A 15,125-nucleotide genomic window follows, 5' to 3' on the forward strand; every position below is an offset into this window, starting at 1 on the left:
TTTGTACTGGTTTGTTGTTGCTGCATTATTCTTGTAATATGGTAAGTACACAGTGTTTGTATTCTAATGTTTGAACTTGTAATAGTTTTTGTTCATTCCAATGTTTTCTTGATTAATGCTAGTATGATATATTACAGTTGTCTTGATGTACTAAATTATTATGAGAAATTGCATGCACCATTGCTAAGTTAAGATAATGCCTATTGTAAACTGGAGTATTAAGTAATGCCGTGCATCTTGGGATTAAAACTATGTCGATGTCAACCAATATACATAAGTTCTAGGTGACAACGTGAGGGCTTCCTTTATATTGTAGACTGTAATATGTTGAGTGTTGGCACTGTGTATGCTGCACGGCTGCACGTTGAGATCACGTCACCTAGAACTTATGTATATTGGTTGACATCGACATAGTTTTAATCCCAAGATGCATGGCATTACTTAATACTCCAGTTTACAATAGGCATTATCTTAACTTAGCAATGGTGCATGCAATTTCTCATAATAATTTAGTACATCAAGACAACTGTAATATATCATACTAGCATTAATCAAGAAAACATCGGAATGAACAAAAACTATCACAAGTTTAAACATTAGAATACAAACACTGTGTACTTACCATATTACAAGAATAATGCAGCAACAACAAACCAGTACAAACTAGAGTTAAATGTGGACCCATTTTATCTTGTTCTTATCATTTCATCCACTTTTTAACGGCCTGTTATAGCGGATCAAATTTTATGTGTCTATATTCATTTTTAATAGACAATGTATGTTCCAATAATATATGTGTAAATATGTAATAATTCCACATATACTGTGGTAAACTTTATTTGATGTTTACTAGACTCAGGCTACAATGAGATGACGCTTTACATAATAAGCAACTTTCTAGTCAATGAGAAAAGATCCATTATACTACTGTCATATTTACTGTTTCATGATCTGTCAAATTGGGTCAGTGATATGAAAGCATTAGTCCTTATGTGATGTTTCTGAAACCGATTTAATGAATAACAGCTGAGGATGACCCCATAGGGGTCGAAACCAGTACTGAATTTACTGCATCTTGTAAATAAACATTGTATTGATAAGGTGGAGGCTTCTATATTATTTTTATGTTGTAGTAGCAATCAATACGGAAATGAAGCTCATAGATTATGAACAAAATGGAATTCAATGGGGAGCTATCAATATTAATGGGGCTTACGGAAGAAAGTAGAACAGGCTGAGTCAGCAAAGAGGATGCATCTGGATGTGCTAGGTGTAAGTGATATTCAGGTAAGGGGAGATAAAGAGGAAGAGCTAGGAGGTTATAAAATGTACATGACGGGTGTTAAAAAGGGAAGGGCGGAGTCTGGGGTAGGGGTGTTCATCAGGAATACTATTGCACGCAACGTAGCTTCTGTTAGGCATGTAAATGAGCGAATGATGTGGGTAGATTTGGCAGTTGGAGGAATTAGGACGCGAATTGTTTCAGTGTATTCACCCTGTGAGGGTGCAGATGAGAATGAAATTGACAAGTTTTATGAAGCACTGAGTGACATCGTAGTCAGGGTCAACAGCAAGGATAGAATAGTGCTAATGGGCGATTTCAATGCGAGAGTTGGAAATAGAACTGAAGGATACGAAACGGTGAATGGTAAATGTGGGGAAGGTATGGAAGGTGATGGGAGTGGGAAGCGTTTGCTGGACTTTGGTGCTAGTATGGGTTTAGCAGTTACGAATACATTCTTCAAGCATAAGGCTATTCACCGTTACACATGGAAGGCTAGGGGTACCAGGTCTATAATAGTCTATATCTTAACCGACTTCGAATTTAGGAAATCTGTTCGGAATTTTCGGGATTTTTCAATGAAACAGACCACTATCTGATCTGTAGTGAACTAAGTATCTCTAGGCTTAAAATAGAGAAAGTGAAATCTGTCTTCAAATGAATAAGGATAGAAAATCTCCAGGACGAGGAAATTAGGCAGAAGTACATGGATATAATTAGTAGGAAGTTCCGAACAGTGGACAGTAAACAGGTTCAGGATACAGAAAGAGAATGGGTGGTATACAGATATGCTGTAGTTGCAACAGCAAGGGAATGCCTAAGAACAACTGTGTGTAAAGATAGGAAAAATCGAACATCTTGGTGGAATGATGAAGTGAGAGCAGCTTGTGAACGTAAAAAGAAGGCTCATCAGAAATGTCTCCAAACAAGGGCTTATGCAGACAGGGAATTGTACATAGATGAATGAAACAGAGCGAAACAAATAGTTGCTGAATCCAAAAAGAAGTCAAGGGAATATTTTGGTAATAACCTGGAAAGGCTAGGTCAAGCAGCAGGGAAACCTTTCTGGACAGTAATAAAGAATCTTAGGAAGGGAGGGAAAAAGGAAATTAACGGTGTTTTGGGGTCATTCAGGTGAACTCATAATAGATCCCAGGGAATCACAGGATAGGTGGAGGGAATATTTTGAAAATCTTCTCAACGTAAAAGGAAATCTTCATGGTGGTGTCGTGAACAACGGAGCTCATGGGAAGGAGGAAAATGATGTTGGTGAAATTTCGCTTGAGGAAGTGGAAAGGATGGTAAATAAACTCCATTGTCATTTAGCTGCAGGAATAGATTAAATTAGACCTGAAATGGTTAAATATAGTGAGAAGGCGGGGATGAAATGGCTTCATAAAATAATTAGATTAGCATGGAGTGTTGGTAAGATACCTTTAGGTCAGACAAAAGCAGTAATTGCACCTATCTATAAGCAAGGGAACAGGAAGGATTGCAATAATTATCGAGGCATCCCATCGATTAGTATACCAGGCAAAGTATTCACTGGCATCTTGGAAGGGAGGGTGCAGTCAGTCGTTGAGAGGAAGTTGGATGCAAACCAGTGTGGTTTCAGACCACAGAGAGGCTGTCAGGATCAGATTTTCAGTATGCACCAGGTAATTGAAAAATGCTTCGAGAGGAATAGGCAGTTGTGTTTATGTTTCGTAGATCCTGAGAAAGCATATGACAGGGTACCGAGGGAAATGATGTTCGCCATACTGGGGGACTATGGAATTAAAGGTAGATTATTAAAAGCAATCAAAGGCATTTATGTTGACAATTGGGCTTCAGTGAGAATTGATGGTAGAATGAGTTCTTGGTTCAGGGTACTTACAGGGGTCAGACAAGGCTGTAATCTTTCACCTTTGCTGTTCGTAGTTTACATGGATCATCTGCTGAAAGGTATAAAATGGCAGGGAGGGATTCAGTTAGGTGGAAATATAGTAAGCAGTCTGGCCTATGCTGAAGAATTGGTCTTAATGTCAGATTGTGCAGAAAGCCTACAGTCTAATATCTTGGAACTTGAAAATAGGTGCAATGAGTATGGTATGAGAATTAGCCTCTCGAAGACTAGATTGATGTCAGTAAGTAAGAAATTCAACAGAATGGAATGTCAGATTGTTGATACAAAGCTAGAACAGGTCAATAATTTCAAGTATTTAGGTTGTGTGTTCTCCCAGGTTGGTAATATAGCAAGTGAGATTGAATCAAGGTGTCGTAAAGCTAATGCAGTGAGCTCGCAGTTGCGATCAACAGTATTCTGTAAGAAGGAAGTGAGCTCCCAGACGAAACTATCTTTATATCGGTCTGTTTTCAGACCAACTTTTTTTTACGGGAGCGAAAGCTGGGTGGACTCAGGCTATCTTATTCATAATTTAGAAGTAACAGACATGAAAGTAGCAAGAATGATTGCTGGTACAAACTGGTGAGAACAATGGCAGGAGGGTACTCGGAATGAGGAGATAAAAGCTCATGTAGGAATGAACTCGATGGATGAAGCTGTATGCATAAACCTGCTTCGGTGGTGGGGTCATGTGAGGCGATTGGAGGAGGATAGGTTACCTAGGAGAATAATGGACTCTGCTATGGAGGTAAGAGAAGTAGTGGTAGACCAAGACGGCGATGGTTAGACTCGGTTTCTAACGATTTAAAGATAAGAGGTATAGAACAAAATGAGGCCACAACACTAGTTGCAAATTGAGGATTGTAGCGACGTTTAGTAAATTCAGTGAGGCTTGCAGACTGAACGCTGAAAGGCATAACAGTCTATAATGATAATGTATGTATGTATGTATGTATGTATGTATGTATGTATGTATGTATGTATGTATGTAATCATTTTCTTTGCTGGTACTTGCTCATTTTTAGAAAATTGATCAGTCTTATTCAGTTTGAACTAATTCATTTTATAACTGGATTAAGTCTGTCACTAATCTTTGCCTTAAGAATTAAACAACAATCCTCAATAAAAGAACAAAAGTACTGACAATGGTGGAATAATCTGCCCACTGTGATGATCACGAAGTCAGATTAGGAACCACTTTTCAAATAAATTACACTGAAAATATTTCTAACTACAATCGCATTCATTCCATGCACTCAGGATACTCGAAATTTATTTACAAAGTTATATTTGAATCCTAGGCTTTATTTTTATTCATGACTTTGATGGGGAAAAGAAGGTTGGATTCCATCAACTGATGACCTTCTATTAAATTCTATACTTCCAACACCTGTCATATGACTTGTGACTGAACATGTATTATCACTTAATCAAATCTTACTCTAACATTACAACAATGATATATTCCAAAATCATTTTATTATTCAGAAGACTGGTTAGAAACAGTAAATATGCATAACACGTGGGTTAAAATTGACTCTACTCTACCACTTGGTCATTGATTGTCTAGAAACTTTTATTATTATTAATCAAATGCTGAAAAACCTTTCAACATGTGCTCCACTTTTATCAGAACACATTTTATCCCATTACTAATGCTTCCAAAAATTATACATTCGCCTGCATGCATACCATTTTCCAGGTAAATAAGTCTATAGCTGAGCATGACTTCACTTATTCCACATGAGCAAATCTAATTTCATTTATCACTCAGGACCATTATGTCTCCATTAACCTGATTTCCAATTATTTTATTATTATTATTATTATTATTATTATTATTATTATTATTATTATTATTATTATTATCATCATCATCATCATTGATTTTTAAACCTACCGTAGATGTCTGAAATAAACATTTCTAGAAGATGACACAATTTGCAATATCGCGTAGCAGTGCAGTGAATGAAGCACAACCTACAATTTATCCCACATTGTTTCATGAAATTCAGAAATTATTCTTTAAATTCTCATATATCCGGGAGGGTAATAAATTATTAAAGTTTTTATTTTTAGAGATTACGCTATGGTGGTAACATGTCAGAACACAAACTACTGTACTTTAGTCTAATAGAACCCAATACACACACGTTCACTCTCAAATCTACCTGTACATAGGTAAGAATGAAGTAAGAAAATATTTGATAATTACTATAACTAGTAGACTTAAATTCTACTGAAGAAGATCGTTAAATTTTCTAAATAGATAGACATAATATTTACAAATGTGTACTCATATTTAGTGATTAAACTCTATTCCCTTCTGTGGTCTGTTAAGTTCCTTGCCCCTCATGTCCTTCCTTCGATGCTGGTGACGCTTACATGTTTAGTGCAACATGTTTGTAGTTGGTGATGTATCCCATGTTGACATTCGAAAGCTGGTACTGTCGTTTGATCCTGGGTCTGTAGTCCTTTTCCAAATGAAGTGTATATAAGCTGAAAATGACAAATGAGAATTACGAAAAGTTTGAGCCAGACCAGAATAAATATTTCACGTCTCAAGCGAAACTTAACTTGGCTCTCTCTGATGAATATTTCAAGAATGTCTGGAATAAAAGGGAAGATTTAGACTTTTTCACTGGGGTTAAATATCATTGAGATTTGGAGGCGTGGCTCTGAGAAACATTGCAATTGGTGTTTTTACTACACATTTGCTTCCCATAAATGGTTCACTTGCTTCATAGACTGTTCCACATAGTGCACATTCGGTAGACACAAATTTAGCCTTGAGCTGTGACAAGCATATCACGTGATCTTGCACATACTTTACTGCAGAGGGTGGAAAGAAAAATAAAACAAGATGACGACTTCACCTCGCCGAATAAAATCATAATCTGTCCCCACAAATATCTTGAAAATAACACATATCGAGGAATGACATTGGCTATTAGAAGAAACAAAATTGTGTACGTGGAAAGCACAATTCCGATGGGGACAATTGCCCAAACTGGCAGAAGCTTTCCTACACGGTATTCAGAACATGTCAGCGCAACAAAATACAACAGATTTTCTGCCATGGGCCAACATATGGAGGAATTCAATCACAAGTTTACATCCATCAGGCAAGATATGAAGATTCTTAAAGTGGCTGATAAGGGCTCGATGCTTAACATAATGAAAAATAGTCCCTTTCAGACACTAATCGTAACTTGATTTGCATTGGAAACAACTCAAGCACATCTTCCCATGTACTCCAGTGAACTATATCAAGATGTCCCCAGTGATTATTTAATCATGTTGTTTCGCTTTACTCAAATATAAAATAGTCAAATACCACAAGTCATGTTGTTATAACATAACTCATCAATTTTATGAATCTGTGCTCACTACTTTCAACCACAAGCCAATATTGTGAAAACTTTATTTCATTTTTCTAGAACAGAACTTCAGCATAATTTCTCAACTAGATAATGAAAAATCAAGATTGTGAATTTTAATCTTCAAGTTTTTAAACAGAACTCCTTTTTTAACACTGATATATTGTATACATTCATGTCTTTGACTAGTAAGTTTTTTGGTTCTCATGACTTAAGATGACCTCAATGGAGATCGAAACTGGAGCTATAATGTTTTTTAAGCATTTACATTATTTAAAAAATGTACTGACTATGTACTTTTCTTTACATGAATTGTTACTGAAGGAAATACTAAAAAATACTAAGTAATCTTCTCAGAGATGCTACTGCTGCAGAAACTGTGCTAACAATACTACTAACTGAAGCTTTCAAAATTCTAGCATTGTCTCCAAACTTATCATGAAAAATCCTTGGTCGTGCATTTATCTTGAATGCGCTTGATGGCACAGACAGAGACAGTGACAAAGAAGTAAGTGACGATGAATCTGAATCAGCTGGTGGCGATTACTTACTAAACAAGTAAATGGCAGCAAATTGATTCCTTATGCTTTGTGTACTTCATTAATAAGTTTTAATATTTTAAATTGTCGTTTCAGATTTCTGGGGTTTTGGTTTATAATAATAATAATAATAATAATAATAATAATAATAATAATAATAATAATAACCTCAACCAGTGTGGCTGTGGTTAACTCCCAACGAGTAATCAGGGGGAACCTGCCCTCTTCAGAGTGTGTCCCCGGGTGGCGGATAGGGGTGATCTTCGGATCTGTGGTCAAACCGGTAGCCCAGTTCTTGGGGGCTTTAAAATACTGGGACACTCTCTCTCCAGGGGATATAAATATGGAGGGCCCTAACACAGGGTAATGTGACCAACGGCAAAACAGGTGGAAGAGGATCCATTTCCAATTTTATGTTTTCCCAGCGGCTGTGGAGGCGGACATGGGTAAAGCCTATAAAGGCGCTACTCAACTAATTTGGAGACTGCGGCAGTCCGTTGTAGTTTTGGAGCTTGCTGCTGCCTGTCTCATACTACATGTGCCACGGTGAAAGGCTCTGAAATCCTAGTGTGTGGGCCTCCTCCCTGCAGGTTGAGGTCCACCTTAAACAAAGTCATGCTTGTGGCATTTTTTCCTGCTACTCCTACAAAGTCCAACAGCGATGGGATAAGAATGGTGGAAGCAGATTATGAGGAAATTGGGAGCTTCTAATCTGGACCTGCACGTTGGCGGCAGATGTGTGATGGTCGCCTTCCTGAGACTTAGTGGCTACTCAGGCATCTGGTCCTGCATCTGTGTCTGGGCAGGCCTATTTAAGATCACCGCTACCCTCCCCAAATGGGGAAGGCTGTAGAAATTTTGAGCTAAACATTGGTAGCCACACTCAGATCCCGGCTGGGAAACCGCCCTCAATGGGACACCTTAATTTTGCAGTCGTAAACATGAGAGAACTTTGCTAATAGGATCGTGGAATATCAGAACTTTCCTAGACAGTGATTCTCCGCATACTACTCTCTGGAGATAAATTCATCACTCTCATCTCTGCTTACATCCCTACTTTGGACAGCTCTGAAAATTCTATAAATCAGTTCTACCATCAGTTGAATACAGTACTTTCCAAAGAGCTCACCATGGATAAATTATTATTACTCGGTGATTTCAATGCTGGATTGGGTAGAGATAATCAGCTATAGGGTAATATCATGGGCAATTAAGGGATAGGAAACTGTAATGAAAATGGATTACTTTCTTGGCCTCTGTGCTGAGCATGAACTCTTCATCACCAACACACAATTCCATTTACCAACCAGATACGAGATTACATGGATGCACCCATGTTCAAAACACTGGCACCTCATTGATTGTGTCATAACACAACAACGTGACAAGAATGACTTCCTCATCACAAAGACAGCTAGAAACATCGATGACTGTTGGATGGATCATAAACCACATACTCCTTTCACAAACCCTTCAAGGAAGAAATTTCCCTTCAAGAAAAAAAATTAATACCTCCAAACTTCAAAATGAAACTGTTGATAAAGAATTCCAAAATGCCATAACAGACCAACTGACTTCCAATCCAATCATTACCAAGGATGTAGAGCTGGAATGGGCCACACTTCAAACTATCATCAAAGATTCAGCAGAAAAAACAATTGGCTACGAGAAAAGGAAGAGAAATGACTGTTTTGATTATGATAATGAAAACATTCTGAAATTAATTAGTAAAAAAAAAAAAAAAAAAAAAAGGACGGGAAGCCTACTTATCCCTTATACAAGATCCTTCCTCTGTAGTGAAGAAAGCACGTTTCCAAGAGCTTAAGGTATGTCAGACTGATTTAAGACATATGGAAAATGAATGGTAGCAGCAGAAAGCCAAGGAAGTCCAGACTTTGTCTGATACTAGAGACCTTCGGAATTTCTACGACAAACTAAAGGATCTTCTTGGGTCCTCTCGCTCTTCATCAGGTGCACTGAAAGCCATTGACAATAACACCATCCTTACAGACAGTCAAGACATATTATGACGCTGGAAAAAACACTTCAGTCTACATTTAAATCGGAGCTCAACTGCTGCTGAAGACTTCCTCCAACATATGCCACAACATCCTCTGCAACTGTGTACGGCAGTCAACCAACCTTCCATGAATTCACCCAAGCCTTCAAAAGTATGAAACCTAAAAAATCACCCAGACCAGATAACATCCCTCTGGAACTTATTCAAAGTGGAGGACTATCTTTGAAGACCAGGATTTTCTCCCTAATTCTTGTAATTTGGGAAACACAGAAGGTGCCTGTCGACATGAAAAATGCCTCCATAGTAGTAACCATTTTCATGAATGGTGATCGAGGTATCTCTTACAATTATCATGGCATTTCCCTACTATCCATAACAGGAAAAGTTCTGGCAAGGATTTTGTTGAACAGTCTTCAGACTGTCTCTGAAATGGTACTGCCTGAGTCTCAATGTCGGTTTCATCCCTCAAATGGTACCATTGCCATGATCTTTTGTGCTAGGCAAATCCAAGAGAAATGCAGAGAACAACAAATCCCACTTCTTTTAGTATTTTACAATCTGGAAAAGGCCTTTGATTTTGTTCCTAGAGAAGCTATGTGGATGGAATTATGGCGCTTTGGCTGTCCTGACCATTTTTTAGGCTTAATCCAGGCTCTTCATGATGGAATGGTTGGACGAGTTCTTCACCTGAATGAGCTGTCAGAAGTATTCCCTATCACAAATGGGCTTAAGCAAGACTGCGTGCTTGTCCCTACCCTTTTCGTCCTGTACTTGGCAGCCATGCTTCACAAGACTTCTACTATCGATCATGTAGGTGTGGAAATTAAATTTGGTACGATGGCAGACTGTTCAATCAAACCAGGCTCCGTTCTCAGAGACTGACCCATAATACTCGTATAATGGAGCTTCAGTATGCTGATGACAGTGCAATACCTGGGGACCTTCAAACATCCATTAACTTTTAAGGAAGCTTATGATTGATTTGGTCTGACCATAAACACCCATAAGAGTAACGTACTTGCACAGCCGACACCAGGTGGTACCATCCCTGAACTAAATGTCACCATAGCAGGAACAAGTAGACCAATTCACTACCTTGGTAGTTTTCTAACTGCACGCTGAAGCTCAGAAGAGGATGTGGAAAATAGAATACACTCTGCCTATGCAGCTTACAACCGCCTCTCCAGCAGAGTTTTCTTGAATAAGGATCTCAAAATATATACCAAACGAATGGTGTACCAAATTGTTGTCATAACAACATTACTATAAGGATGTGAAACCTGGACAATTTATCATTGTGACATAAAGAAACAAAGGCTTCCATCAGCAGAAACTTAGATTCATCGTGAACATCAAATGTGGCAGTTCTTGACAAGGCGCATATGAACAGCATGGATGCCTTCATCATCACTCATCGGCTTAGATGGATTGGTCACATCCAGCATATGAATGATAGCAAACTGCCTAAATAACTTCTCTACGGCGAGCTTGGTCATGGCAGAAGGCCTCAAGGTGCTCCTTTGAAACATTATAAAGACCAGCTTAAGAAGACTGTGACCGGGCGAGTTGGCCGTGCGTGTAGAGGCGCGCGGCTGTGAGCTTGCATCCGGGAGATAGTAGGTTCGAATCCCACTATCGACAGCCCTGAAAATGGTTTTCCGTGGTTTCCCATTTTCACACCAGGCAAATGCTGGGGCTGAACCTTAATTAAGGCCACGGCCGCTTCCTTCCAACTCCTAGGCCTTTCCTATCCCATCGTCGCCATAAGACCTACCTGTGTCGGTGCGACGTAAAGCCCCTGGCAAAAAAAAAGAAGAACAAGAAGACTGTGAATAGCACCAACATAAATGCTAACACCTGGGCAACAACTGCACAAAATCGTGTTCTTTGGCGCAAAGCTAATGCAGAAGGTGTCTCACTGTTTGAGCAGGCACGTGGCAGACAAGAAATTGAAACCCACAAAAAGTGGAAACTACGTCAGAACCAACCGCGTCCTCCACCCACCATTAGATGTGACCTGTGCAGCTGCATATTTCATGCGAAGATTGGCTTGATCAGTCATCAGCGACATCTCCACGGATCCAACAGATTTTAAGAAGAATTGCAAGAGGAAAATGTATTCTCGGAAACAAGTAACGGCCTGTGACAAATGTGGTAATACAGGTTGCAGAAGCATTCATTTAAATTTAAGATACGTTCTGTCTAAATATTTATATGTGTGTATTTAGGTATTCTGTACATACTATTGATACACTATGTTTCACCATAGTCCCATAAATTTTACACAGACATATTAAGTTTCCAGCCTGTTAAAACACCAGACTCGTTGGGTGTGTATATGCATGACAACCATCCCCATCAGCACTAGCATCACTATTAAACAATGACTTCTTAATAACAGGAGAGCTTCTATAAATAGATGCGAAACACATGCCATCTATAATGAGTAAATAATAATACTGTAGTTTTTTACAACAAGCTGATTTTTTTTTATATGTCATCACCATCAGGCATATGATGATAATAGCTAGCCTCTAAATGGCGAGGAACTTTTGTCACAAGATTAAAATAATACAACAACAACAATGTAAATGCCTCTGTCCAATAGATGTACATTATGCCTTCAAATAAATAACCTAACTGGTGTAATTCCCAGTAAGCATGATTGCATTGTTGGTGAGTTTATCAGATAATTTAAATCCAAGCAGCCATAAGCCTCAGCTTATCCACCTGAACTCCATATTATATTAGAAATGGTTCTAAATCACCTTTTAAAATATAATATTGAAAATTATAATTCATTATGTAGAGTGCAAAAATATTTTTTGTTGTTGGCCTAACTCTGTATTGTATGCAGTCAAAATACATAAACTGCAATGAACAAATATAACTTATCTCTTACAACTTAAATTGAAAATGACGTGGATTTCTGCCCTCTTTATTTCAGTATTTTCTGTCTTCATTTCAAACTCTGGTATTGCCACAGTGATTGAGAGTGCCTGGGAGGAATTCACTCAACCTTTACGGCCTGTGACGTGATGGTGTCACTGTCTCTGAATAATATACGCTCATCGCCTGCCCGCTTATAGTGCCGTGTTCCCATGGAATGAAATGCCCGGTGTGAGCACTTCTAATTTAACTGGATAGCAAAAATTTACAATTTTTAATTCTGTTTGCAGTAATCAGTGTCTTCCTGCTGCTTTTGATCATTTGCCATTTTGTATGTCCTTTCTCCTTACTGTACTATTTGATTATGAAATTGAACTCAAAGAACTGCCGAGGTCATCAGTTGAGGAGCGGGTTTTATAAATAGCATGCCAGTAGTACATGGCTTCCCCGTTTCAGCAGTGAATAAACACATTTCATGTGAAGCATGAACAGCACTTTCTTTATTGTCATCACTGATTGCACAGATAGTCTTTTGTTTGTTACGCAGCACATCCTGCTTTGCTTTAAAAGTGGGTGGATTTATAACATAATCGAAGTGTTTTGTCTGCAATATACCAAGATAGTTTAGGTGGTTTCATGCTCTCATTGGCTAGAAATTGGTAGTAAGTAACACACTATGGACAACTATACTTAATTCTTTTTTTAATAGAAGTAAACTCGAGATTTATATCGAAATATTTATGATCCTTCTTTTTGTTACCTCCATCTGGGCTTACACAAGATCTACATTTTTTCGGTTACTGAAGAACCTATGTGATATCGCTAGCACATGCAGTGTTTTCAGTCTCTATAGGTCCACTAGGACTTAGTATTTTGAATGTCTGAAGGATGCTTCAGGGAACCAAACTTAAACCAATGATCCATCTTACAACAAACTAAAGGAGTTACTAAAGGGTTAATGGATGCGTGCGAGCTATGGCTGTTATGGGGCAGGCCTCCACTGATAATTAGGTTAAAAGTGTTTTAGATTTAAACATTTTTATCATACTACAGCATAAAAAGTTGAGAAAACTATGGTATTTTCTATTTTTTCGTAGAAATGTCTGTGGATCTCCTGAAACATTGCTGCGGACCCCACTAAGGGAACCTCTGCTCTACTGTAACTGTTGGCCTCCAAGTTACCAGCTGTTTGTTGATTGTTCTACGTTTTTCTTCCTATCACTGTCTCTTTTTCTAAAATCTAAATCACTACTGTCATCATGTATAGACTTTTTGTTTGAAACAAATGGATTGTTATAGTTAGGACTGTACTGTCTTTAGTCATTCATCCCAGTCTGGTTTATTTTTGATCACATAGTTCAGATGAATAAACCTTCTCATTCAGGATTCACCACCACAGTAAGTATGTGAAACTTTAATAAAGTAACACCTGCTACAGTCCGGCTATGGCTAAATGGTTAGCGTGATGGCCTTTGGCCACAGGGGTCCCGGGTTCAATTCCCGGCAGGGTCGGGAATTTTAACCATCATTGGTTTATTTCGCTGGCATGGGGGCTGAGTGTGTGTGTCATCTTCATCATCATTTCATCCTCGTGATGACACGCAGGTTGTCTACGGGCGTCAAATCAAAAGACCTGCACCTGGCGAGCCGAACATGTCCTAGGGTACTCCCGGCATTAAAAGCCATATGCCATTTCATTTATACCTGCTACGCATTGACATAAGTTGAGACACATCACTATTGAGCTTACTGGTGTTTCTGGTTATACATTTCCTGAAAAAACTGTTGTACCTTCTTGACAGAAGAAGGTAAAGGCCTTTATGTTTTCTTTTTAAATATTTTTATATGCTGTTTACTAGATACTAAGTAATATGTCTCACTAAAAGTATGCTGTTTGGTATTGTTTTTAAATATAAAACTTACCTTTCTTAAGTTGATATGGCATTTAAAAGTGGTAAAAGGGCATTCATTCTCCTCTTCTCTATAGTATTCTTCAATGGAGGAGTTGAGCAGAGACTTCCTACAGATGTGTGTTAATGCTCAACAGTACAATGAGGAAGGATCCACCATATATGAAGACTCCATTGTGCTTAAAACGGTCTTCGTTAATACTCTATCTCGTCTTGAAAAAGATTTGGACCCAACGGAAGAAATTGAGGAAGAGAGTTTTGAGGAAGAGTCAACAAGTACCCATTATATGAGTGGTGTTTGAAGATTTCAAGGTAAAATGACCATTTATATCTTATTGATTAAAACAGCTAATGAATAATTATTCATTTTTCTTCTGTCTTTGTAATAAATTATACCGACTCCTTTCTATTGCAGTCAAACCTGCCCTAACACACACCTTTATTCAGCAGACACCTCCTTATATGGACATTTTCCCATGTAACTAATTTTATTGTACATAAGACATGTATTAAATGAGCTTCATTTAAGCAGACCCATTAAACCCCAGACAGCAGACATCACCATCTGGCTTGCCCACTTGTCTTAAGCGGACACTTAACATGTTCGAAGACACCTTTTTTTTTTTTACACTGGACTATGTCATCCATTATTTTAAAACCATTCTGTAGGCATACGGAATTCCTTTTGAATGTTTGTACTATTTCAAGTCCAAGGAAAAGAAAGGAAGAAATGTACATAAGAATACTGTAGTAGTCATGAAGTTAATTATTCTGTACAGGTGTCTCTCCAAACCTTTTGTAATGGTCATCTTGCATTCTAATTAGTGTCCATTCCGAGAATTCTAGTTGCCCAGGAATGCTGCCAGTGAATATTTACTCACAAGTTACCAAAGGATTTTCCAACCCACCTTGCATTGTTCTATTCATAACTCAGGTTGTTGCTGATAAGGTCAAGGTCGGGTAGTTCAGTTAAAGTTGACAAGGAAGAGACTTGCATGCGCTAATTGTTGAGACAGAAATACCATAGCATTTCAGTCGCCCAGTAAACATGAGTAACAAAGGACGAGCATGTTTAGATCTCGAGACAAGAAAAAAATATAATTACTGAAAGTGTAAAAGGAATTTCATTGAGAAAGCTTGCTGAAAAATTTGAATGTGGAAAAACTCAAATAAACAAAATTGTGAAGAGTAAAAAATAAAATTTTAAGTGAGTGGGAGGA

At 38.1% G+C, this 15,125-nt stretch overlaps 1 protein-coding gene across 7 annotated transcripts in view; it reads left to right on the forward strand.

Annotated features, from left to right (window-relative positions):
• The window catches only part of LOC136864217 (ATP-dependent helicase brm), a 510,653-nt gene that overhangs the window by 475,999 nt on the left and 19,529 nt on the right, over positions 1 to 15,125 (forward strand). For all 7 annotated transcript variants that reach the window (XM_067140929.2, XM_067140932.2, XM_067140934.2 and 4 more), the window contains exon 25: positions 13,983 to 14,217. In XM_067140929.2, coding sequence (XP_066997030.2) covers positions 13,983 to 14,207 — 225 coding nt within the window. In that variant the 3' untranslated portion in view covers positions 14,208 to 14,217. The remainder of the gene's footprint in view (positions 1 to 13,982; positions 14,218 to 15,125) is intronic.

Source organism: Anabrus simplex, chromosome 2 (genome assembly GCF_040414725.1).
Source record: "Anabrus simplex isolate iqAnaSimp1 chromosome 2, ASM4041472v1, whole genome shotgun sequence".
NCBI lineage: Eukaryota > Metazoa > Arthropoda > Insecta > Orthoptera > Tettigoniidae > Anabrus > Anabrus simplex.